This window comes from Zonotrichia leucophrys, chromosome 5 (genome assembly GCF_028769735.1).
Source record: "Zonotrichia leucophrys gambelii isolate GWCS_2022_RI chromosome 5, RI_Zleu_2.0, whole genome shotgun sequence".
NCBI classification, from domain to species: Eukaryota; Metazoa; Chordata; class Aves; order Passeriformes; family Passerellidae; genus Zonotrichia; species Zonotrichia leucophrys.
Genome location: NC_088175.1, coordinates 24,447,425 through 24,474,843, shown reverse-complemented (window position 1 = coordinate 24,474,843; position 27,419 = coordinate 24,447,425). Strand labels below are relative to the sequence as shown.

The following is a 27,419-nucleotide window of genomic DNA, read 5'->3' as shown; positions in this document are numbered from 1 at the left end:
ATGAGAAATTTAGCGTTCTGTCATGTGGTGATACCTGGTAAATATCTTCTACAAAAATAATATTGTTCAGCAACTTCTCTTGAATCCTTCTACATGTTTGATGGCAGTAGTAAGTAAAGCACAAAAAAATTATATAAATTGTTAAGGACACCAATAAATTGGACCTAACAGCACATAATATAAAGAGAAATTGTTTTCTGGATGTGTTTATATAGCCCAAAAGATTTAATTCTAAGAGCTGCAGGTGGACATGCAGTTGCTCGAAGCTTCATTTGAGATGAGGCCACAGGGTCAGAGATTTTTAGCTGGACTTTAGAAGACTTCTTGTAATATTACTTGTGACAGTTGTCTTTTAGGAGCTTCTGGAGTTACAATGAGAAAGATCAATTATATTGAAATAAATTGAAATATTTTTTTAAATTTAGATAACTTATAAAAAGTATATTTTGGAATAATCCATTTTTTTCCAGAGGAAATATTTCATATGTTATTAACAGAGAAGTGTTCTAGTGAGGATGGGAGGGGACTGTAAGAGAGGGAGCAAACAGTAACAGTAAGCAGGTTGGACCCCCTAGAAACTTCGAAGTTGTTTCAGTCACCCAGCCTCTGGTCCCTTCCTTATTCAAGCATGATTCCTTCCTTCTTACACAACTCCTTTCTACTCCTGTCATCCTGATTTCCCTCACTCCTTATGGCAGCTCAGTGTCTGTGCTCCCAGCATCATTCCTGCAGCTTCAACCCTACAGTATAACCCCCTGAGCTCCAGTTGCCCACAGGCATCAAGGGTTGTGTCCTTAGAGCTGGAATCCAGGCCCTGTTCCTCTCTGTCCCTTTGGGTCGCAGTGTCATTGGAAAAGCCATTTGGGGTGACAGAGGAAACAAATCTGGTGGAGGGATCTAAGGTAGTAGTAGGCAGGAAAAAATAGTGAGGAGGGAAGGATAAGAAAGCAGCCCCACCAAAGGTTTACTCAAAAGAACACCACCTAAATCACTGAGCTAAAGATATTTGAATTGACATCTTGAATGTACGCAAGAGAGATTTCCTTTGTTAAAACTTAAAAGGTATTGTAAAAATTGAGATCTAGAGTGAAGAAGCTGAAGTTGGCACTTAATTCCGTAGGTGCATAAAATTGCATTTTTATTGCTGGAGAAATTAAAATATAGCTAAGGGAAGCAGTGGTTAAAATAAAAAAATAAAAAAGAAACAGAGGCTGCAAAAATAGCATAAAGACAATTACACAAATGAATAATCAAACTCAAAACATAGGAAGAATTATTGCAATTAACAAATACAAGTGCCAGCCATCATCATCTTTCTTCCACCCTGTTTTTAAGTTACATTCCTTCCACAGTTTCTTTGTGAGTGCCAGGCATACTTAGTGACATTCTGATTCATGAGGAGATAAATTGAGGGACCTTCTCTAGCATACCTAATAGCAGTTGTGTGCTAGAACAATTTCAGTCTAATCCAGTAGTTAGCATTTAGGAGGTTTTTGGGCTTTGTGTCTTCTTGGTGCTTTTTTTAAGTGGCCAAAAAAAAAAAAAAAAAAAAAAAAGAAAGAAGCTTATAGCATTGCTAAAACTTTCTGGAAGAAGGACTGACAGTTTTCCAATTAAGTCTCATCTTGTGTTTTTCTTTACTTCACATCTTTTAATGACAGTGTCATGTAATATGATGATTTTGTAAGCGGTTTTGCTAACTCATTCAGCAGAGTAATCAATAGGAAAAAGTAAGCCAGATGGGTTGTAGTCCATTTGTATTGGGTGGGACAGATGGCATTATTGATAGATGGAAATATTCCAAATAATTATTGTATAATGATATAACAGTGACTGTGCCTGCAAAATTTTATTAATTTACTTTGTGAATGTACTTTATTCAGTAGGGCCTGAGTTGTACCATTTAGACAGTACTCCCAATATATTTAGCTGGGAGCTGAGTCTACACCCTAACTTCTCCTTCCCCTACCCATGGGATTTCTGTGCAGAGAAATCCTGTAGTATTTTGTTAGACTGTTTCAACTGGTGCATTGTATTTCTGCCTATAGAACAGATTCCCCTAGGCTAACTGAGGTGGCAGGATCATGATTACATTTTTTCTACCTCTGAATGCTTGTTTTTTACTTCCTTTTGTTATCCTCACCAATACAAAGAAGAAACATGCTGTGCTGTCTCAAGATTTCAGGCAATCCAGCTTGCTTAACTGCTGTGATTTCTATTTTTTACATCTCACTAATCTGTGGCAAGGCTTAGTATAGCTAGAATAATAAAATATATAAATACTGATAAACTCTATAATAAATACTCATTTAGACTGTTGTTATTTGATTGTATATTCCATGGAAAAGTACTGTGAATTAATCCTTTCTGTGAGATAAAAGCACATTAACTTCCTAGCTGAAAAATTTTTAAGCCATTTGCTGCTTTTGAAATAAATTTGTTTATAAAATGTCTGAATGCTAAAGATTGGTTTCAGTTATTTTGGTTTGATGAAGTTTATACAAAACTTGGAGGCATATTTTCCAGAACTCTCTGAAAATCTATCTCTGATTTCTTTGTTATAAAAAGAAAAAAATATAGGGAAATACTTTAGTGTATTTAGCACTCAATATTTTGTTATCAACAGAAAGTTTAAAATTGGTTGGTTGTAAGTGAACCCAAAACATTGTTGAAGAGACATTTTGAGACAGTGGAAACAGTATATTTTGTTAAGATTAGAAGACCAAGTTGCAGAGAAAGATATTTAATGTAATAGCAAGATGTATTAATAGCACTAAGGTCCTTGTATTTTTTTCTTAAAATCTGATATTATAGATCAGTTCCCCTCTAGTTATTGTAATAGGCAGCTGCCAATGTATTTTCCATCCTCAGTAATGAAAAATATACTTGGTGAAATACTTCCTGTGACATAAAAAAATAAATCATTTTCCTTCTATAGCACCACTTCTATTTGGGTATTAGTTGTCTGGTACTCTCCCACCAATAATTTTCCGAGCAAACATTCTGCAAACTTTAAAAGTTCACCAGCCCATCTTCTTCTGACAGAAGCTTTCTCTTTTTTTATGGTGAGAATTCAGGATGAGTGGCTGTGATCCCATGATTGTTTCAAATCCAGCAAAGAGTGCTGCAGTTGACTTTCATTCTGTCAGGAATGCCAGTCAGATTGTTGACAGTGTGTGTCTTAATAGTGTGTAATGCAGAAGTGATGGAAAAAAGATTCACAGTGTTTTATCTGATATATATTGGGAATGGGTTCCACACTTATTTCACCACTCGGATAACTTGATGCCAAATTTTAAAATCTAAATTAAAACCTTTTGGACCAGATTTTAAAACTGTTTAGAGTTCAAAAGATGTAAGTACACCCAAACTAGGATTTTTTAAATATATGTATCTAAGAGCAGTTATCAAGGACATTGGGCCCCTTCTAGGGAGCCACTGCATTGTACCTTCTTTGGCACTCCTGTAAATATCATTGGTACTTTCCTCTACCTTTCCACTTTGCCTTACAAATAATGTACAGGTCCCAAGTTATAAACAAGTTAAATCTTGAACAAGAATCTGTCTAGCTGTGTGCAGTTGTTTCCTGCAGTAATTAGTGTGTTTTCATGGCAGTCATTTAGAATGGCATCATGCATCTGTAACAGCAGTCTGTGCATTGTTCAGACATTCCTGTGCTATTTGAAGTATACAGACTGTCATGAATTTAAATAAAATTCATGCATTCTCTAACACTTTATCCTAAGCACAACAGAAGTAGCTTATGCTCAAATAGTGGAAGTTGAAGATTTTTCTTGCTGCAAAGGATTGGACAAAGGTTTTAGATCCTATTTTGCCCATAGTGAAAATGACTTTAAAACTTAAAGTCAAATATTAAAAACTTTTGCAGATTTCTGTGAGAAAATACATATTTTTTCACCACTCTGAACAGATGTTTCTAAGCCAGTAATATTCAGGTACAGTTTTTGTCTAGTTTATTATATATATATTGGTTCATATCCTTATTTAATGCAATTGTTAGATTTCCAAAAATTGTTGTAAATTCTGTGTCCTATAGATAATGCTATAAATAATATTAACTTAATTGGTCTCCTTTTACTAGTTTCTTGAACAAAATAGTCAAAATATGAGTAGTAGAAGTAAACAAGTATTATAAAGGTAAAATGGCAGATTAGAACACTGCTACATTTACATTGCAGTAAAGCCTCACATAGGTTAACTAATACGATGTGTAATATCACCAGAAGAAAAATAAATATTTTTGAAAACCATTGATGACAGCCAGTACTTATACCTATCAGAAATTCAGTAGGAAGAATGCGCATGTTACTGTTTCCCCTTTTTTGTCCCATCAGCTTCATAACATCTATTTTGCAACTAGATGCTATTTTGAATTTTCCACAGTTTGATATATAAACCCAGGCTTCTTTTATGGCCCATGTTCAGAACACACAGTACATTAAATTGCACAGTGCTGGTGTGTCTTTCATCTCGTGCCTAGTGTATTTCATTTCCCCTGTGTTCAGATTAGGCAAAGCTTTTCTATTCATTTGAAGCAACTGTAATGAGAATATTTAACACAGATCAAATGCAGATAGTAGAAATCCAGAGGTCCTTGGAAACAGTCTGCCATTTGACACTGGGCAACAATGGGAGGTGAAAGGTTTGCCACTTGAACTTTTTCTTAAAAGATTGTAATACTCTATTTGTAACATTAGCAGAGCCTTTTAAATGTTTAAAATTAGTATAGCCAACTAAAAGAACGTGACTTTAAGTAAGGCCATTTTTAGAAAGGGAATATATGTGTATAAAAATCATATGATTGCATAACAGTCTAAAAAGAACACATGAATTTAACTTGTCGAATATAAACAAAAATATGTGCAATAGAAAATAAGAAAGGAGAGCATTTCTTTTGTGATCATTTATGGAGATATCTACAGATACCATCAAATCCTCAACTGGTACAAGTCAGCATAATTCTGTGATTTCCATGAACTGATTTACACTAGCTTATTTGCCATTTACAGGTAATATATCCATGCATTTGAATGTTGTTTTTCAGGTAGACAGAGTGAAGAAATGCATGTCAGGTTATTCAGGGTGGTAAACAGCCTGGTTCATGCAGGCTGACTGATCTCCCCCTGCAGCAGTTCCCTTATAAGACTGGTTTTGAGTGATTCTTCATCTCCTTTGCTGAAAACATTAATTCTGTTTTGAGCCTGTCACTTCTGTGGCTAGAGTGCAAGAGTGCATGTATGCATCCACTGTTTGCTTAGGCCAGAACCTCTGGTCAAAAGTCTGATGTGTGATGGCTGTGAAAGCCATTAACAGAGCTGCATCCCTGAAGCAAGTACCTGTTGTCACTGCCCTCATTATAGAGGGAAAAATGCCATTTTGGTCTAAAAGTGATCAAGGTCCAACTTTCACTCAGGAAACTTCCCTATAAAACTGTAGTCCAAAGTACGTGTAGGACCCTTTAAATTCCTACAATAAAGGATAGAACTTCAGAATTTCATCACCTTCAAAGATTTTTTGTTCTCCTTCGGATGAGATAATCCTGTTGATCAGGACTGAAAGAAGAGTCATGTTACCACCTCAATCTACAAAACAGTCTTGTTAACTACTCCTCCTTCCTGAAACTGTAATAGGTTAATCTCTTTCAGACCATAAACATCCCTTCCAATTTACTGCTTCCAGCAAGTAGTTTGATATTCAATACTAAGCAGCTACTCTAGATCTTGGTCTTTTCCAGGGAGGATACTTTAGTTTCTCTCATCAATCTTTGCTATTTTATTGTATGGTCCAAGGGATCCTACCTAATTTCAGTACTTGATTAGCCTCATCTCTGATTCTGTGTGCTGGTCATAATAATAATTTCATTTCCTCTTCTTCCTCCTCTTCTCTGAAGGATATAACATGGTCTTCAAAATTAATAAAATATCTTAATTTTCTTATTCATAAAAGCCAAAGTAACCCAAAAATTATTTATGCTTTCCTATGCTCCACTTTCAAAAAAGCGCGTAAGATAGTGTGAAAGTGAGCTATCTTATTTTGAAACCTCTTGAAATTTTTGCATAGCAAAAAGGAGCAGTGCTCCCTGGTCAATGTCCAGTTACATGCATGCAGCCTAGCAGCGAATAATCACTTTCAGCTTCCTCCCTGTTTTTATTCAGATTCATTGATGAAAAATAAAAATACATCCAGCTGATATGATACCTGTTCACTTCTCATCAGTCCTTTGGATGTTACCATCATAAACACAGGTGATAACACTTGAAATATAACTTTGATTTTATCTTGGACATTATTCAGTGTTAATATTATGCAGGTCTTTATGCATCTCACTTATAAGCACCTTTGTGGAAACACCCTGGCCATCTTCTGTAGGTGACCAAAATAATTCCTTTTGCACATATAGATATATATATATAAACAAAGGAGCATGTCTGAAAGAGGATAATGTAACTGTTAGCTGAAAAAAATACTAATTGTCAACCATTTTTAATTTTTAATTAAAATGGTGATTTTGGTAAATGATTATTGTAATTTGTCAAATGAGTTGCAGACAGCAACTCTGTAATGCATAGTCTCACAATCTCTCTGTGCATGTTCTGCAGAGCTACGTGGAGGAGACACACACATCTACAGATTTTTCTCCCTCCCTCCTCTTATATGAGTACATGTATATAGACATTATATATATATATAGACATTATATATATGTACAAGCATATCCATGAATATTCCATTAATATATATTTGTATTTTTTCTTAGTATAACAACTTGTAACAAGGATATATATTAATACATGTCACTTAAAGGCCATTTACTGACAACCTTCCATTCTAATTTCCTGTTCATGGAGTCATCTGGTTTCAGAAGTGTGATTTAAGATCCCATTAGATATTTCAGTAGTAATCTGCAAGATGTATCTTCATGTTCAGAAGAACAAATTTGCTTTCCATGTAGCTCATTGCAGTGACTGCTGAGAATAGCTACACATTATCTAAAACTTGTCTTAGAACTTGTCGGTTATTGTGAACTTTCTCTCACAGTGAGTCTGGCTGGGGTGGAGTTAATTTTCTTTACACAGCGCCTATAGGGGATTTGTGGCTAACACTGTGTAGATAGCAGACCAATATTTGCTATTGCTGGACAGTGCCTGCACAGCATCAAGACTTTCTCTTTCTCCTACTTTACCCAGCAAGAAGGTTGGAGTTTGGCAGAGCTTGGAGAAGACGTAGTTGAGACACCAAAGCATTATATTGTTTTATATATCATATAGATTCATGCTTGATGGTAAAAAGTGGAGCAGGGGTGAGTTTTTTTCCTAACTTTTTGGGCAGCCCAGTATAGTGGATTTTAAGAAAGTCCCTGAATTGCAATCATCTGAGTTTGACTTCTGTAACACTTAACTGGGAGAAAACTGTTCCTGCAAAATCCAAGTTCCAAACTGTATGAAAGACATTATTGATCAATGTAAATGGCTTGAGTTAAAATAAAAGACGTGAAGCACTAATAGCCATATGCTATGCCATTTAACCAACCTTGTTTTGCAGTCATACCATAGTAAAAAATTAAAGTAACTGAGTAGTCTATTGAAAACAATATTTGCCTCAAAAATATTCATATACAAAAGATGGAATGAAAAAATGTGTTTTCCAGTGAAAATTTGTGTACTAAAAAGCATCACATTCAAAATAAAATTGCTTGCCAGAAAACTAGTCATGTCCTAAGCTGCATGAGGTTGAAGGAGATAATTCTGCTCCTCTCCTCTGCTCTGGTGAGACCCTGCCATGAGGACTGTATCCAGTTCTGGAGTCTTCAGCACAGGAAGGACATGGACTTGTTGTTGAAGCAAGCTCAGAAAAGAGAGGACTTCAGGGTGAGCTAGTTGTAGCCTTCCAGTACCTTGAAAGAACTTACAGGAAAGATGGGGCAAGACTGTTTACATGAGTATGTAGTGACAGGGCAAGAGGAAGTGGCTTCTGATTGGAAGAGAGTGGGTTGAGATTAGATATTAGTAAATAATTATTTAATGTGAGGTTGGTGAGGGACTGGCAAAGGCTCCCCATGCAAATTGTGGATACGCCATCCCTAGAGGTCCCTTCAAGGCCTGGCTGAGCAAACTGGTCTAGTGGAAGGTGTCCCTGCCCATGGCAGGGTGTATGGATCAAGATCCCAACTCAAGCCATTCTGTGATTTTTATGAAATTATTTTCAATTGCACTTCTTTATATCATCTTACTAATCAAGGTGGCTACTGCAGTGAGGGAGAGCCTGACAGTTGGTGGAAGTTTAGTAGTGCCACCAGAGTTTTCAAATTGTTTTTCTTCTGCCTCCTGCAGCATCAAAATTTTCTTCCTTGCATTCTACAAAATTTAGTTATAGGTTTGACAAGAGTAGCTAGCAGTCCTGTATGTGTACAGATGAACAGATGATGTAATTAGAAAATGTGAAGTGAAAGCAGATATTTCATTTGAAAATTGGTTCTAGAGCTCATTGTCAAAGTTCAGAAGAAAGCAGACTTTCAAAGAAAAGGTGTTTGCAATCAGTATCCAAAAATCAAATACTGTCATAAAATCTGCTATCCATAATGCCCACAAAGTAGATTTTGACCATTAACTTTGCTCATTTTCTGTCCCATTTGGGTACACACCCACAGATGATTTTCAACTGAAATCTTTCCATCTTGAACATCCTTACTTCAGTTCAACTCTTTTTCCTAAGTGCTCATTTTTGACACTACACATGAAGAATAAAAACCCTCAGAGTGACAGTCTGTGATCATGTTTCATGTGGCAGACTTCATTTGCTTTCAGTTTGTATTACTATCAATTTATGACTTTGTTCCTCAAATACTTATCTTTTTTTTTTCCACATTGTAACTGATATATTGAATGATGTATGTTTGAGAGGTATTTCAAGGATCTTAACTTCAGTCATTAACTGGTTATGTCTTGGCTCAGGAACCTCTAGTTCTTTGAGAGAACGTTACTATTTTTTAAGCAAATAAAACAGCTTTTCAGTATGTAATTATTTTCTTATCAATTTTACATTTTCATGCCTTTTTGAGCATCTAGCATGCGGTGCTTGAATTTACATTTAGCTCTGCAGGAACTGCTTTAAATATTATTATTAAGAAGGAAGAAATCAAAAATCAAAGTGAATTTTTAGTACAATAGCAAGGTATGGAAAGGTACAATTGCAGCAACAGCAGCCTGGATTAGTGTATAGAACTAACTCACAGCTTGACAGAAAATCCCTGCTGGGGAGGAAATGTAGGGGAACTGGCAGAATTTTGCTACATCTGCTCCCTACTGCTAATAAGCTTTAACCCATTTCATTTTTATTATGCTTGGTGTTTAGATATTTTGCTTCCAAAATTATACCTGTAACTATGAGAACACATAAAAGGAAGCTCGACAGGTAGGGCTGTTTAAAAATTTAAAACTATCAGCAAGGGATGTTAAAGGCCATAATGAGTAAGATGGTTGCCTTCTCAGTGTGGGATTTTAGAGCTCTGGCACTTCAGTGCTGGTAGAAAGGCTGAGCAGAAGTATTGGGTAAAACTGATTTCATAGCTTGAGTGGCTTGTACAGCCAGAAGGCACCATTAGATTATTTATTCTGACCTGTATATCACAGACCATTACATTTCACCCAGAAATCCCAATTTTGAACTCTGTGAGTACACTTGCACTAAAATATATCAGACCTTAGGAGTTCCAAATACTTCATGCCACAGGGTGAGAGTGAAAAGGCTGAGCTTCACATGCAGTAGGATGAGGGTTTGTCAGGTTGATATGTACACGTGGTAGCATGACAATTTCTGCAGAGAAGGGCAAACAAACAAAGGCTTGTATGGACTTTAAAAAAGTGAAATTCCTTTCTTGACCCCTTTGAATTAGGGAAAAAAGGCATAGGCATTCATATTGTATCAGAGCGCTTGTATCAGAGTTCTCCTGAAACCTTAAGCAATTCACTAAAATAAAATAAAAATTAAAAAATTAAACCTCTACTCCCTAAATCAGATATAATAAACAAAAGTTAAGACTTTATCTGTCTCATGAGACATCAGGGAGAGTAATTAAGAGGGAAAATCAGAGTCATGTCCATTTTTAAAATTATTAATCATTGTCTAATTGTGCATTTCAGGTATTTTACCTCTTTGGTAGCCCTGCTGGCAGTCCTGTGCTTCTCAGTTTCTCAGTCCTGACACTTCCACTGCAATACTTTGAACATGCTTTTATCTCAATAATCAGTGCTATAACTAATATCTCTATCTATAAAAGGTGGGGAAATTGTATTGTGTATTTTCCATTTGATATTATCACATGCTTACCATACCTGATTATAAATTTTAAAGTCTTTCGTTTACTCTGATTGTGGCATGATTGTCAAATACAGTTGTGAAATGTATTTTGAAGAGAGATTGAAATGTATAAAATTCATTGAAAACTTGATGTCTGTGGGGCTGATGAGACTGTGCTTTCAGATAATGGATTAGAACAAGGTTGTGATGCTTACCTGAGGAATGATGCAAAAATGAAAGTCTCAGTCTTTCAGTAGGAGATGCTTCTCCATTACTGTGCTTGCAGAAGCCTGTGTCTGTCTTTCAGCAGGCCAGTTTACATTTTCTGTTTCTCTTTCAATTTATACTAACAAGAAATTATTTGAGCTTCCCTTGCAAGAAAAGTTCCAGGCTGATAAGTCCAGAAAACAGAGGTGTTAGCCTAGTTATTGCAGACTCTGTGTACATTTTTTAGGCTTTCAACTGTTTATTTGTTCTAGAGACTTGTTCAAAGCTGATTATGTCTTCATAGAAATGTGATACTGACTGCTCTTGTTTTGATCCTGTCAGAGCTTCTCTGTTTCTGAAATAAAAGGATGAAAACACAGTGATCCAACAATAGAAAAGAGAAACAAAATTAACAAGCAAATGATATCCTTCTGTACTAAATATAATCAAAAGAGAGCTTGTAAGGTTATGTCTTAAATTTCAACAGAACCCTTTTTTCTATCACACAGAAATGATGAAAATTTATACCACTTCTTGGCCTCTGTTGACAATCATGGTAAAAGATAGAATAGCAAGTTGTTAAATTATTCTGTTTGAGCAATATAAGCTATAGATCATGTAAAGTTATTGAACTGGTTTCTTATGAACTCTATTTTCATGAGTTCTATATTTGCTTTGCTTTTATATGTAATGCTTACCTATTCTTCCAGTGGCACTATTCAGAGACCATTCATCATGAAATTTTTGATTCTGCAAGGATTTCAATATATCCTTTATGCACCAGAAAGCTGTCTCAACTTATAAATCAAATTTACTGTATGGGATTTGGGCCCTCAGAGTGTTGTTACTTAATTTTTCTGGTAGTTTCTTCTGACATACTTGGTTGACTACCATAAAATTTTAGCCCATCACCTTGTCTATTCCTATTAATAGCCATCAATGTATTGTAGAAATTTCAAATTTTCTTTATTCCCACTAAAATAACTTGGGATATGGTCATTTCATCCTCCTGCAAAATGCATCTCTGACAAAAGTTAAGCTCTTATGCTTGGCATGTTAATTGCTGACCATTTCATATCTAATTATTAATCCTGCATCATTACTATAGCTACATGCAGATTTTTTTTCAAAACTATTAAATTGAAAATTTAATTTGTATTTTTCTCTAATATGCACAGGCAGAATTATAATCATTATATCAAAAGAACACATTAATTAGAAATCCATTCAAATTACAAAAATTGATTGAAAGCACCCTGAGAAATAGTACTACCTCTAAATTTCTATACTCATATTTGTTCCCCTGTATCTGTTTTTCCTTTTTCATGTTTCTGTTTTCTAAAGATAGCTAAAGGCTGCATAAAAATTACTCTCAAAAATGTGCTATCAGATGCTGCTACAAAAAATAAAGAACTACTTGGTTTGCTCTAAATTTTCCATGGCTCAGTAACAACCAAAGTAAGTACAGGTTCAGTTTCCCATCTGACATTGTACAAAATAACTTCTGCATGACACAACGGTTACTGATCTACCTCCAGCTTTGTCCAACATGTTGAGGAGGATTTAGAGAGGACTAAAATTTCCGAAGAACTTGTTTCTTTTTATATTTACAGTATTTATTCTATGAAAAATATTCAGTTTATAAGACTTCGTTTTTAGTCTGACAGTTTTGTGATAATGTCTTTTTGACATACACCAAATGATTTGTTTTATTTCAGAAAGAAATACTAAATGTCTGACTTTCTCATTTTTGTAAGCTTTCCAAAAGGAACATTCTTAGCAATTTTATTGTTATAAAACACTGTGGTGTTCATTATTTGAATTCAGATGTGTTGTACCAGGAATGCATGTGGCCTATTTATTAGACAAACTAGGATGTTGAAAAGAATTGCTTCTATCCTATTTTCTTTAGGAACTGACATTTTTATTCTTATGCAGTTTTCCTTGTGGAATCTTTACTTTTTAAAGTCATAAACCTATTGTTGTAAGAGACTCTAGCAAAGCTTCAACTGGATCTCAAGAGTTTGATGCACTCTGTTTAATGCAGGCAGTGTAAAAGAAATTTTAAATGTATTATTTAAAGGCACGTTAATCTTGCCACTGTAATGGTGTAATAATGCATACCATATAAGGTTTTCATAAACTCAGCTTCTAAAAGTAACATCACAGTATCTTTCTTTTTGTTCTCCAAGTCACTTCTTTGTAGAGATAGCAATTATGCATTCATCTCTGCCTCTTATAGCCTGATTCCATATTCAGCTGAGAGATAGACAGTCCTTAGTCCTTACTAACACAACAGAAAGAATATTTCTCATTTGGAACAAAGGGAGGATAGTCAAACAAATTTATATAATAAATGTTAAAGGCCAAAATGTGTGCCTTTTCAGTTTAATTAAGCAAAACAGTTAAATACTTATACAATGGACTGAAGATAGGTTTGTCTTTAACTCATTATTCCTTTGTTTTCATTGCAATTTTAATAGTTCTGCCTTGGATTTTTTTGTATTACAAAAAAAAGAAAACCACTCTATTTATAAGACTAGCACCTTTAAAACAAAACTCTGTGTTTTGTTTTAAACAACCCTAACAACCCTTACTGCCAAGTGTTTTTCATTTAACTCTTCTCATTCTACTGGATTCTGGTTTGGTTTGTAGCAGTATTGTAAATGCATCAGGCCTTCATTAGCATGAGAGTATTTTGTGGCTATCTGAATCTGGACAATGAAAATTGGGTGAATCTTTACCAAGAACTGAGTCACAGGAAATGCAAGGATTTGGTAATACTGTGAACCAATGTGATAATTTCTTGTATCAGTGCAATGCTCGGGAGAGTATTATGCATGCAGCAGTTCAGATAACACTTTTGTACTTATGTAGGGTTAATTACAAGCTTAGAAACCCACTGACAACCTTTGCTTCTTGGGATATGAAAGAGCTATTTCTGAAGTAAGCATATTGATAAAAGAGTTAGCTAAGGAAGGCAGTTTCTACCAAGCTGCCTTTTCACTTCAGTTTAGGCACAAATACAAAGTCCAGAAAGTTCCTATTCTCGTTTCTCATTATTGGATACTTTACTGAACTGTATGTTCCTTAATATCTGTAGTACTGTGGCCTTCAACGAGTATTCAGTCAAGCCTTTTGACCCTTTCTATTTCTAGCCAAACATCCTTACACTTTTGCAGATTTGGATTGAGCATCCATCACAGAACTGCTTTAGAGGGGTTAACACAGAGCAGTGTGTCTGGGTGACTCCAGTGTGAGGCAGCTCCAAACCCTGTTCCTGTGCCTAAAGCAGACAAACCTCCTGCTTGGCACTGCCTGGGACTGTTGTGTTTTAGGTGTCCATGCTGTCTCTGTCAGTTAAGGCAGAAATGAAGATATGTATGTCCCCCTAAAAGTAGCATGACAGTTCTGTATGTGGTTCTCCTTTTTGAAAAAGAAGAGGAACATTTCTTCCCTTAGAAGGAGTAACCACATTGAACTCTCACTTCTTCCAGCCCAATATTCTGGTGCCAGTACCTCTGCTGAAGAAGCTTAAGCTCTCAAAGCTGTTTCCTGCATTCATCTACTTGACTCAGTGTTCACAATTCATCTATAAAATTAGTCTAGAATATCACAGATGAACATAAAATTCCTTTAGAATCATGGAAATGTTGGAAGGGACTAATTGACTAATTGTGAAAAATCTGTGAGTCCAAACAAGAAATCCCTGTTACCAAACACGCTTCTATTATCAGCATACATGCTTATTTAAGAATGTAACAATAACATCATGGTGTAGACTTTGCTTGGTATTTTGACTCCAAACAGCAGCCCTAAGCAGAAGTGAATAGTAAAACCAGTAAAAGCATAAATCTGCTCTAATATTCTCCTAACCTCAAACTATTTAAATTAATATTTAAATTGATCAAATAAATTTTTTTATATAAAACATGAGCTTTCTATAAATTAGTAACATATAAATTGAAAATAATCCAGGAATTTTATTATGTCTCTTTTATAATGCCCACTGAATCTGTGTTCTAAGAACTTGTTCAGGCTCCCCTTGAATCCCTGTAAAGTTCTTGCAACCAGGGCATTCTCCATCAAGGAATTGTAGGTGTCACCACCATTGTTCATTTTGAAACCATGCTCTTACTAATGTCATTTGATGGTCCATAGCTTTTAGTACAGAAAGACAAGTGTGCAAAATCAGTTCTTATCCCTATCCACTCTTTTTATGTCATGTATGACTTTATAAGCCTCTGTCTTCTCATTAAGAAGGCTGCAGAACATTTCCAATCAGACCCTCCAGAGCTTTTGATCATACTTATCCTCCTCTGAATATATTTTGGATCTAGTACATCCTTTTTCAGTTGAGACATCCAGAGTTGTTTATCTTACTCAAGATGTTGGTGAATTCTGGATTTTTACAGAGGCACAAAGTTACCCACATTGTTTTCTTTCTTACTTGTTTTCTTAACTGTTGTCAGCTTCTGTAATTCTTTATTAACCTGTCCATGACGACTTTCCAAGATGTCCCTTAGCTTAGCATGGTAGTTTTCTCAGTGTTTACAGCAGAAGTAAAGAGTCACTTTCTCAGTCATCCTTAAATTTACTCTGTACCTTTGGTTTCTCCAGTGAGTTATTGAAACATGCATTGTATTGCTAGAAGAGTATTTTTATTTTCTTCAAGGTGGGAAAATTCCTTTGTTGAGTTATGGGGGTTTTGTAAAGCAATGTCTTAAAAAATGTTTGTAGTCCTTCTCTGGATATGGCATGATATAAATAAAATGCATATATGGAAGGATATAGATACAATGCATGTATTTAGAAAAATCTGCCCTTTGGCTTCCTTTTTCATATTTTCTGGATCTCAGTCGTGTACATCTTTGATAAATTAGGCAGCAAATCATCCTCTTGGCAAAGTGAAGACATTATGAAACATGTTTTGAGGACAGTCTAATGTGAGATTCAGTTGGAGCTAAATCACTTGTCTTATCAAATCTTTGTCCAAGGTTTTGGGATCTACCATATCCTAGCATGAAAGAATTGGAATTCTGTCATAGTGTGGTCTCTGAGATGATCCAGACTACGTTTATTCCTGAAAAAAAGTCATTGTAGAAGCATTTGTTTTCAGAGAGTGTCTCCTGCACGTGGAACAGATGTTACCTGCGTCCCTTCTCCAGCCCTCTTTAAATCAGATCATGTAAAAGTATAGCACGTAATTAGAATCTTTCCCCATATAATCTCAGCAGTCAGCCATTGAACCTCTAATTCTCCTTATTTTCCCCTGTGACATTCAAACTTCTCTTTTCTCTTAGGTGCAGACCTACCTTGTAGTACTTGTTTCTTGAAATGATTAAATCCAATGGATAGGCTAACAACTGGAAATTAGAACGCGCTTTTCCCATAAAATGAAAATAATTTGAAAACTGATTGCTAGAAAAAAAGGGTTAAAGGGCAAATATCTTTAGATGACTACTACACCTACAGATTAATGAAATTCATAAAGACTTGAAAAATTTGGGTAATGCATACTTTTAAGGAATCACTGCTTTCAGCAGTGTTTGTCCCAATAGATTTCAATTCTTTCAATAAAAATTTTAGAGCTTCCCGAGAATTATTTGATAGTTCTTTTTCAAAAATTATAACCCAAGCTATATGCTCTTTTTCCTCATTTTTTTTCTGATCAGGACTTGAAGCTGTAGAACAAAGACTAGCCAAAAACCTGTGCTCCTTTATAGAGCAGTCTAACAGTATCCTTGGGGAAGAACTCTAAAAACAAGTTTTTATTCAAAGTACTACAGCTGTCTGCCAGAAGTGGTAAATCTCATTGATGAGAGTGCAGAATCAATTGTAAAAACAATTTAGCCAACAAAATAATTCATCTTTGTTATCACTCTTAATACTTACTTTTACTGTTTTAGCCTCATATAATTTCTTAGCAGACCTTATGTAATCATCTTCATTTACTAGATAGGCTAGATATTCAGTCGTAAAGATATTTAGTTCTTTAAGAAAATTGTAAATTTCTGAAAGGTAAATCTTAAGTGCAGTATCCAAGTATAACACAAATGTCAGTGATTTCTTGAAAATAGCTCAGAAGATGTCACTGTTAAAAGCATTTCTATATGATTCTGTAGCCACTGTTGAAAGATTATTAGTGCCTAGTAACTCTATAATTTGTGCTTTGTGCAAACTCTAAAGTTAAAGGTTATGAGTGTTATGGTTCCATGCAGGTGCACCATGAGTAGTTTTTCACACAGAATGATTCTCATTTGTTAAATTTAGAAATGTACTTTCTTCTGGCCTTAATTTTCATGTAGTTCTTCATATTCTAAATGACAGCTGAAGGCAAGCAGAAATAGCGAGTAATTGATTTAACAGCCTAAGACAAGTACAGGGAAGTAGAAAAGTTTATCTTAGTGCTTGATGTGACCTGAGAGAGCTTCTTTAGACTGTTTTTTTCTAACCAGTACCTCAGCACCTTGGGCCAGCAAAATGGCCTTTAAGCCTGAATGAGCATGACTTTTTTTTTTTTTTTCCTCAGTGCAAAGCTCCAGTATTTCATCTTTTCAAACTGTTTTACAGCACTCAGAGCAGAATTATATTGACAAGGTTAGAATTCATCTCCTAGAGGAGAATACTGTGCTCCTGTTAAGTGCTAATATAACATTTATGTGTAGCTACCTTAATAACAGCCCCGGCCAGCCTAATGAAAGTACTGAAAGCAAACAGTACTCTCTGAGATTTTATTATGACTGAAGTGATTGCAATTTGAGACAAATTGTCCCTATTTCTGTTACAATATCAAAACCAGAAATGCTAAAGCAATTGCTACATGTTTGGGATAGAATTGCACTCCACTATCGTTAATATAGAAGTAAGTGCATTTTTCATGTAAACAGCTCACAAGGGTCGAGAATCAGAGATATTCTGTGCAAAATTCTTGTCAATAACTTTGTGAGTGAATTTTGAAATAAAGTGCCTGGAACATGTCATTATTTCTTCCACTCAAAGTTGAGAGCAAGTGGTTGAAAATTGAGCTTGTGAATTGAAGGTACTGCAAGTTATCGACTTCAGACAAAATGACAGGTTTGCCTTGTTATTATTTTTCCTTTCAGAGGTCAGGCAATGGACAATATTAACAGTATATACTGGAATGTAAGCAAACTGGTATATAAAAAAAGTTATTATCTGTGTACAGAAGATGGTATAAGACACTAATATTAAAAATTGCTAATATACTGTCTCTTCATAAAAATTGAGGGAAAAGTAAGGAAAAAAGTAATCCACTGGTCAAAAAATTTCAGATGCTCAGGTATTTGAAAGCTATTTTAAACCATCAGAAGAAAAGAAACTCAGTTACTCAGATGTAGCTGATCAAGTTATCTAATAAGACATGCTGGTTGATATGAAAACAATTTAAATATACGTTCTCAATGAGCTCTGCTATTTAAAAACCATATTCTATCTTCTAAGAGGGTTTGATCCGGGTAATTCTGCTGTTTAGAACTATCTGAACTATATTTTTGCTGTATCTGAACTGAATCTTTCATACTCCAATTTTTAAAACAAACCTTATATAATTTACTGATTCATTTCTGTAGTTTTGGTAGATCCTACCATTTTTTTATTCTTCAAAAACCTTGGGTACAAACAAAAGTCACCATATGCAAAAAGATCTCTCTTGACTGCAGAATGAGTACAAAATAAATTATGATCAGTTGGGTTTTTTTTAATGGTACAGGAATAGTAATGGTTTGAGATTACGAAGATGAGGAGATACTATCAGATAAATTCATAATTGCTCAAGATGACTTTTCAATAAGGAAAGTTGAGGGAAAAGCAATTTCCATGAAAAAACTGCATATACTTTTTTAATATTTTAACTGAATATGAGCAACATTGATTTAACTGAATATGAGCAACATTGATTTCTACAACTCTGTAATATGGACAATATTTTGCTTATCTTTTAGGTTGAAGATTCGGAGATGTATCATGATGAAACTGCAGTATGTGGGTTGCTTGCTGTGGTTGTAATCTCTCACCTACCCAGAGATGCTGCCATTGAATGGCATGTTGTTGCAGTAGTTGATGATCCACTCCAAAGAAAACATTTTGCAATGAAGATGTTGTCAGAGGGCTTCCAAATTGAGTGTGAATCTGTGGAGTCTAGTTCTGCATCTTGTGCATCAATTTCAGTACGCCTGAGCTTGATTTCCTCATCTACTTCTCACCTTGATTTAGATGGACCTCTTCATGACTTAGCTGCTATGTTTAAACAAGCTGTTGACAAACTTTCAGAAGACTGCAGTGCCAGTCCTTTGTCCTTCAGAGCTTTCTTCAAGGAGCAAGTCTTTGATGCTGAAACACTGCAAAAAGGTAAGACTTACCATGACAGGAAGCAGATGTAATACTAAGGTACTTCTTGTTTACTTCTACATCAAATTTCATAGGAAGAGAAAAAATTTTATAAGAGTGTTTCAAGGATAGGTGGCCAAGAAGGCCAGTGGCATCCTGGCCTGCATCAGCATTAGTGTGGCCAACAGACCAGGACAGTGATTGTCCCCCTGTACTCAGCACTGGTGAGGCCAGACCTCAAATCCTGTGTTCAGTTTTGGGGCCCTCACTGCAAATGAGACATTGAAGTGCTGAAGCATGTCTAGAGAAGAACAACAGAGCTGGTGAAGGGTCTAGAGAGTAAGTTATATGAGGACAGGGTGAGGGAACTGGGGAGTTTTAGCCTGAGGAAAAAGAGGCTCAGAAGAGACCCCATCAGCCTCTACAACTGCCTGAAAGGAGCTCATAGCCAGCTGGGGGCTGAGCTCTTCTCCTGAGTAACAAGTGACAGAACAAGTGGAAAGAGCCTCAAGCTGCTCTATGGGAGGCTGAGCTTGAATATTAGGAATAATTGCTTCATCACAAGGGTTATCAAGCACTGGAACAGGCTGCCCAGGAAAGTAGTGGTCACCACCGCTGGAGGTATTTGAAAGGTGTGTAGTAGACTTGGTACTTAGTGGTAAACCTGGCAGTGTTAGATTTACGGCTGGACTCAACTTTCTTGGAAGCCTTTTCCAACTGAAATAATTCTACAGTTCTACAATTATGATATATTTTTTCCTTTTCCTGGGTACCAGGTGTGTTTCTCATATTGAAAGCCTCTGTTCTTGAACTTCCTGAAGTCCAAACAGCGTGAAGTCCTGGATTACTTTTGTTCTAATCTCACATCTGATTTTGAGTGGGAGGTTGGATTATACAATCTTGCTATAATCTAAATTATCCTGTGATTCCATGCAAGAGAAATCCAGCCACCTTAGAATTCAGTGTAGGGAGAATAAATCTTTTGCTCAAAAGTGTTTGAACAGTTGTGCATTTTGTGGCTTCTTTTTGTCACAGAGTGGAACCATGTTCAAATAACCAATTTCTTCTAGCAGGAACTCTTTTAAGAATGAATAATGAAATATTAATGTTTTAAAGGACATGGTGTTATATCCTCTGAATAGAGGGCATCGGGGTTTAAACCTGGGCTGATTTCTAACTAACTTATTTAAATAGAACCTGCTATCCAAAAAAATTTGTTGGGTTTTCCCCCAGTGTTTATTTTCTCAGAATCTCATTCCCCTACCAAGTAAAGAGAAAACAGAGCAATAAATATAATATTAAAATTACAATTTAGTTCTTATGTTGCAGATGTGCATTTTGAGCTGTGCTCTATTTGGGACAGCTAACATTTTGCAACAGCACAAAAGCTTATTTTATCTGCTAGATGTATAAAACTGGCAGACCATACTTGTATTAAAATCAGTAAGAACTTTGTTTTCAATTCGGGAAGAAACAAAATCAGACCCTTAGTCTATATTTATCTCAAACATGCATGCACTTTAAAAATCCTTGCAGACCACAACTGATCCATATTAATTAGCTGACATAAATGTTAGCCCTCAAATATTCTACTGTCCTATTTTTTTTTCTTAACCTGCAGCAGTTTTTGAAGAAAATTCAACTTGACATTGTTTAATAGATTTAAAGTACAGGAATTGAAAGCTATAAAAATGTGGCATAGAATAAGCATATTTAATCCAGGAAGCAAAGAATGAACATATAGTGTGACAGAATGTTGTTGTTTTTACTACATCTTGTTTAAGAGCTAAAAGGAAACCTGATAAAACATGTTTCTGGCATGGGATTAACATTACTGTTTCGCCTGCTTTCTTTCTGATATTTCTCAGACCATAGAATAATTACTTCCAAAAAAATTTCATTTGCTTTATAAAATATATTTCTCAATATAATGTCTTAATTGTGAGCATAAAAATTTGATTCAGTTCCATTCACTTTATACTACCAATAGCATAGACATTGAAAGATTTGTGTGATTGTCATATGTTCATTCTCGTTGTGTTCAGATCTCTGCACTGTCATAATAATTCCTGTCATTATACAAATTTTATTATTATCCCCACTGGTAAGAAATACATGCTTGCAAATCTGTAGAATATACAGAATACATTAACTTTACAAGGAGCACTAATTCACTGATGAAGAATTTAAAAATAAAATTTTGCTTCTTAGGAAAAATTTCTAGAAAGTTCATGCAATGGAAGAATAATCATGATGTATGTTCAAAAATAATTTCTCAAATTAAAGCAGTTGTTGCTGATTTATGTCTTGCTGATAATTTCTATCTGATAGGATGCTATTTATATATATATATATATATATATATACACACGCATACACTTTTTCTGGTTCAAAATCTGAAGCCTAATTATTAAGATATTGTTAAGACACAGGACATATTCAAGTATACTGGTATTATGTGTTCTTGGAGCTTTGTAAAACATTCAGTCTCCAGTGAAGCATCAGCTTTCAAAATGATGCAGCCTATTAGTGAACAATGTCCTTGACTGTATTTTGCACTAGTAGTATAATTCTACTTCTCATAATTCAAAATATACTCACAAAAATATATTAATTGTCAGTTTAAGAAGTGTTGTCTGAGGTGTCCAATTTGTTTCCATTAATTTCAGTATCCCATTGACAGTGTCCATAAGCAAGATGACATAAATCTGTGTTCTATCTTCTCTGTTATTACTGGCTGTCTTTAATTTTGACAGACGAGACTACTGCAACTCTATGTGTCCTTTAGTGTGTTTCCCAGTTTTAATATACCAGAGATAGTATCATGTCTTTCTTTTGAATCCCAAGATATCTTAACCTTTCTATAAGACTAGACCAAGGTATTAGAGATTGTTAAGTTCTGATAACAATAGCTCTTTCCATTTTCCAATCCAGTTTTTCAGTTTATTCCTGTTCCTTCAATAGCTCCTTCCAGTTTTTCCTGTTTTCCTCTAGAGCCTGTCCTGTTGTAGAATGCATGTATCTGAATGGGGCAGATCCCAAGAGGGAACAGTACTGGTTTCCACAGTAGCAGCAGCTGTGTCTTGTCAGCTCTGAGTGCGGCCAAAACTCACTCATACCTTTTTCTGTAGACTTGTCTTAAGATATTATAAGTATTTGGGTATCTCAGTGGTGATTCCTACTACCTCCAAAGTTTACTTTCTGCTGCAGAGTAGGTCTAGGTGGGTAACAGTACTTATGCTACTGCCTTTCAAACACAGAATACCATTTTACTGGGACAGAAGATAAAGCAGGAAATTACTGATCTTCATTTGTAAATCTGCAGACCTAATACACAGAATTTTAAAAAAAATTTGTTTCCTTGATGTGGATGCCAGAAAGCAAATTATATTGAGAGACCAGTTTTTTAATTACCATTTATTAATTCAGCTCAGGTAGTAGAGGTTGCTAATCATCTGTATGAGGATCCTTTAGTGACACGTTTGATCTCTGACTTGTGTTAGACATTGTTAATTCCACAAGTCAGTCTGTCCTTTTGGGTCTTCATTTGCCAGCAGATACATTTTCTGCTGAAGAAAAATAATATTAATAATGTAGTGGGGAATAATAGACAGTTTTCTTCAAGCAATTTTAATGTGAAACACATTAGACATGTATCTGTAATAGAAAATGTAGAAATTAGGATGCTCAGAAATCAAGAAAGATGATTAAGGAGATAGTTGTTCCAGTTTAGGAGGACTTCCATCATGTCATAAGATTAGTAAATAGTCTTCAATAATGCTTTTAAGATCATGAAATGAAATGTATTGTCTCCTCCAGCAGAAGCACAGAAAAAAAATAAAGGTGGCATTTTTCTGATTAGAACTTAAAATCATTGAAGTGAAAGGAGAAAGTACTGCCACAGGCCTTCTCAAATGAGCCTCTGATTAGATAATGCATGGGTTTTTGGTATAAAGAAGTTGTCATTTATTTAAAATTGTCCAAATAAATATTAGAAATGTGTTGTTACCTGACACAGTAAGATGAGAACCAGGAATATATCTACTTGGCGTATTGTAACAGGTTATTGGAAATTATTACAGCCGGTGTTACGGATGTCAAAAGGAGCTAAAGGTTTGTAATGCAAATTGGAGACAGATAGCTTTCTGTCATCCTAAGACCAGATGTGAAGTTTTATTGAACAAAGTGTAGTACTGATGGTGAACTTCTCAGAGGCAATCCCTCATAACATGCAAGAGCATTATGGGCGCCGTGCTGAGACCACAGAACGTATTAGAAGTAGGAGGATTAGATTAAGCTGACATATATACTTAGTAAGATGCTGTTAAGCCTTTAGAAGTCTTTAACATAAATTTGACTATTTCTTTCTTATTCTCATTCAAATGTGCATTAATATAAACGTGTCAGGATGATTTGCTATACCATGCAGTTGACTAGATTATACTTCCGTATAGGAATGATGAATGTTTATAAGTCATCACACTATGATTTAACAAGCCTTGTTCACAAGATGTATGCAAAATGTTTTTGAATATTTATTTGGGAATAGAGAATGTCCTGTTTTCAACAGACACCATATTACACAATGCATTTCTAATACTAAAGAAGAAATGGACTGGGAATATAAAAAGGCAAAAGAAAACAGGAAAAGACCATTGGGTAGGAACATTAAAATTGCTACATAATTAGTCTTTGAAGTGGCTCTGCTCTGTATATGTATGTCTAAAAGGCCCTTAGTACTTACAAGTTTATCAAGCATCAACAACACTATGTATTTTTTTAAAAATCTAATACAGTCTGAGTATAATTCATCTCAACACTAAAAAAATCTTACTTGTAATGGTATTTTTTATTCTGTTGCAAGAGAAGCCCTGATGGCTAGGCATTCATTTAGAGTCCTTGCAATGGTAGAGTAACACCCTGATGCATGTACAGCATGCGGCTTTCAAACTAAAGATTTTCCATCTGGTAAGATTTATTCTATTTGATAAGATATGGCATTATCAGCACATTTTCCAGATGTTTTCCAAAACACAGAGTTTCCAGTACAGAGAGAATGCATTCTGTAGTGTAAATCTGAGAGAGGAGGAAGAAGATCAATTAAAGGTACCAAGATGCATTTTTACAATAATGAATATCTGTGTTCATTGAAGTTTAATTTTTTTTAGCAACATACTTTAAATTCACACTAGAAATTTATTTCAACTTAACTTTCTTGAAGGATATGCTGTTATACAATGGGAAAAAAATACCCATGGGGACAACTGGAATCTGAACCTTCCCACATTTGTATGTAGGTCTACACATTCTCATGTGAGTAATTGGTATTTACTCAGCAGTTGTGGAGAACTACTCACATGAGTAGAAACTAAAAAGACATTAAGAACTCTTTACTGAGTAACAGTGAAGCAGATAAATAAGTACTTTAAAAATCAAATTACAGTCACTAGCTCAAGCTTTGCAGGCACAAACTAAAATGAAGTATTTGTTGTGACTAACATATATAATTTGGCTGAAGAAAAATATTTTTAAGTGTCATGATGCTCTCTAAACTGGACTATAAAATTTAAGCTTGGTTTTCTATTGAATTCTGTTAATTTATTCTCAATGGAAAATGTGAGAAGAATTGTGAACCTGAAAGAGGAAAATTTCAATTTTAATTTATTGGGTTTCCTGTTAAGAAAATAAAATTACCAGGTGTAATAGTTCAAGCAGAAAAAAAAACTTTTATTAGTACGTTGGGAAATTAATCAGCTTATAATGTACTGAAGCAATTAGAAAATAGTGATTTGTGAGTATGTTTGAAATGACATTTTAAAAAGATAAATGTAACTAAAATTGGTCTTGAGCCACAGAGGGAGAAATCTTGCTATTGCTACCCAAACTATCCAGTCAAGAGAACTGATTTATTAAATGGCTGTTAAAATGCTGAAATTTTTAACTTTTTCTATTCTTTTTAAGGTTGTGCTGGTATTGTACCTGCTGCAAGTCAATGTATGCATATTATTAGCAAAATATCTATTATGAAACTATTATGAAATATATATTATATGTTATGCAAATATCTCATATGAAAGTATCTTTTTTGTTTGCTATCCAAGACATGGGGAATTGTTTTAATAGTAATATTGTCTCTCAACTGAATTTGGATAGAGAAGTGATTTATGCCTGTGAGGCAGCTTAAAGTATATTAGATCCTGCTTTAGGCTTTATGTCCTCTAAGGTGGGAAATTTATTTTTTAAGTCCACAGATACTAACTGTATAAAAGTGCATAAAATTCATCAAGTACAAACACCATACTACAACAACAAAATTAATTTTGAGAAACTTGGTTTAGTGCTTTGTTGACAGAGAAGAGCTATAAAAGCATGACATCAGGCACACCTAATTTGTATAATCTGGTGTTTAATATGTGAGGAATAGATGACCTGTCTAGCTATCAAGAAACCATTTGTAACAAACTTAATTTTTAATCACAGATTACAGTTTACAATTACAAAGGAAGTTTTTCTCTGGGACTTTTTCAACTTGCCAATATTTTGGTACCAATTCTATGATTCTAAATCTATAAACATTTAAATAACTTTGATTTATAAAGAACTTTTCATCATTTGTATAGATCCATCTCTATATTACTTTTTATTTACAAAGGAAGAAAAAAGAAACTATGGTGGTATTTGGGTGAGTGAAATTACATCTGACATAGGAAGTCCAGTAAGCTTAAAACAAATGGAGGCTCAAAATGATCTGGGTATAATAGCATAATGAACCCCTTGTTATTATTTAATCTAGATATTTATTTAGGACCATTCAAACAGAATACTGCAGTAGATGGACCTAGTAGTAGGACCAAGCTAGTAGCATGGCTAGCTTGTCTTCTGGAGTTGTTCTTCTTTAGCATCAAAATGCTTGCCATTTGCTCTTTGTCTAGCAAACCTAAAAAAATAGATCTGTGAAAGAAAATACTGAATTTTGCAAGGAAAAACATTTCCAACTAGTTAGCTGGCTGACCATTGTCAGTCATTCTGTCACATAATCGCTGCACTGAGAAGAATCAGTTCTGCTCAGGGCAGTAATTTGTATGACTCTAGGATAGAAAAAGAAAAGGTAAAGTGTCTGAACTAGCACTGACTGATAGCCAAAACCATCCATAAATCTTATGTGAAAGTCTTCTACTTCCTCTCTGGTGTCTCCTCTAGTGCTTCCGCCTCCAATATCTTAAAGTTAATTTATTTCTGTCAGATCTTGCCTTTTGTCAGCTGTAGACACCACTGATGGTGTCTATCAGGTTTTGTCAGATGCCTTGACTGTCATAAGACAAGCTGGGCTTTCCTGGTTGAAACTTTTCTTAAGATATGCAGCTGCTGAAAATCTAACTTTTAAGGGTTCTAATAAGTATAGCAGTTAAATGGATAATGCCTTAAAGTACTTTTGTAAAATTTCCAAGTGTCAGCTATGTTGAATTCCTCTGTCCTGCAAGCAGTAGGATGTGGTATCTTCTCTTCATTGTCCAGATCTACCTGTTCAATATATCTGGTATCAAATAGGACTGTCAGGACTATGCCAGCAACTCATCTGAGCAGTCTCTGAGGTTATCCAAAAAGTTTGGCCATTTCCTTGGAGACAGACATGATCTTTTTGTTATCTAATGACATAGAATAATCATTTACAAAATTGTGAAGCTAAAAAGAAATTGACATAATATTCTGATTCAAACTCCAAATGAGCAGCAGCTTAACAGTATGAGAAGATGGTGCTGCAGGCAGAGTTTGATTTAGTAGCCTGGATATTTTTTGTCCATCTGGGTAATGGAAGCCAAAGAAGCCAATTTCCTGAAGTGCAGAGACAGCATGGAACACAGGGATCATTTATTGATCAGAGTGATAAGTAATGAGATGCCTTTGTGTTCCATTGTCCAGTTGTTTCCCCAGCCCTTGGCCCTTCTGCATAGTCTCCATGTTTCTTTTCAATATAGTGAGGGGACCTGAAGAGAGGAGGCAGAGTAAGGAGGCAAGGCCTGTTTGTACTCTACAGAGAGGGTTAGAGCAAAAAATTCTCCTGTTTACTGCCTCTGGTGCATACTCAAAGTTGGACTGTGCAGCCAAACTTTACATCCTCAATACTCAGCTTACTGGTCTCTGTGAGAACAGTTAAGTGGAACCCTGAAGAAGAGTTTGTTGAAGTGCATGTCTTGCTCCAGAAAGGAGCCTGAGATCAAATCTGATGTGAGATTGCTCTTCTAATGGCCATAACTTCATCATTTTAAAATAGTCCAGAGATCTTGACATTTCCAAACTATTATGAAAAGAACAAATAGAAGCCGGCCTAAGGCATTTTTTACAGATATATATATGAAGATAAATATATTCTAATTTAACTGATTACTCTTTTTCTTCCCTGTGCATTAACTGCATAGAATGTGCTTTGAACTCTTTTGTGTTATATCATGTATCATAACTTACCTGCTGTGATTTAATCAAGTATTTGGGTCACTCAAACTATAATAACAACAGAAATAATAAGGATTTCTATATTTAGATGAGGC

At 35.1% G+C, this 27,419-nt stretch overlaps 1 protein-coding gene across 4 annotated transcripts in view; it reads left to right on the top strand.

Moving 5' to 3' along the window:
- Positions 1 to 27,419, top strand: part of DPH6 (diphthamine biosynthesis 6) — a 183,701-nt gene that overhangs the window by 129,171 nt on the left and 27,111 nt on the right. For all 4 annotated transcript variants that reach the window (XM_064713980.1, XM_064713978.1, XM_064713977.1 and 1 more), the window contains one exon: positions 18,489 to 18,894. In XM_064713980.1, coding sequence (XP_064570050.1) covers positions 18,489 to 18,894 — 406 coding nt within the window. The remainder of the gene's footprint in view (positions 1 to 18,488; positions 18,895 to 27,419) is intronic.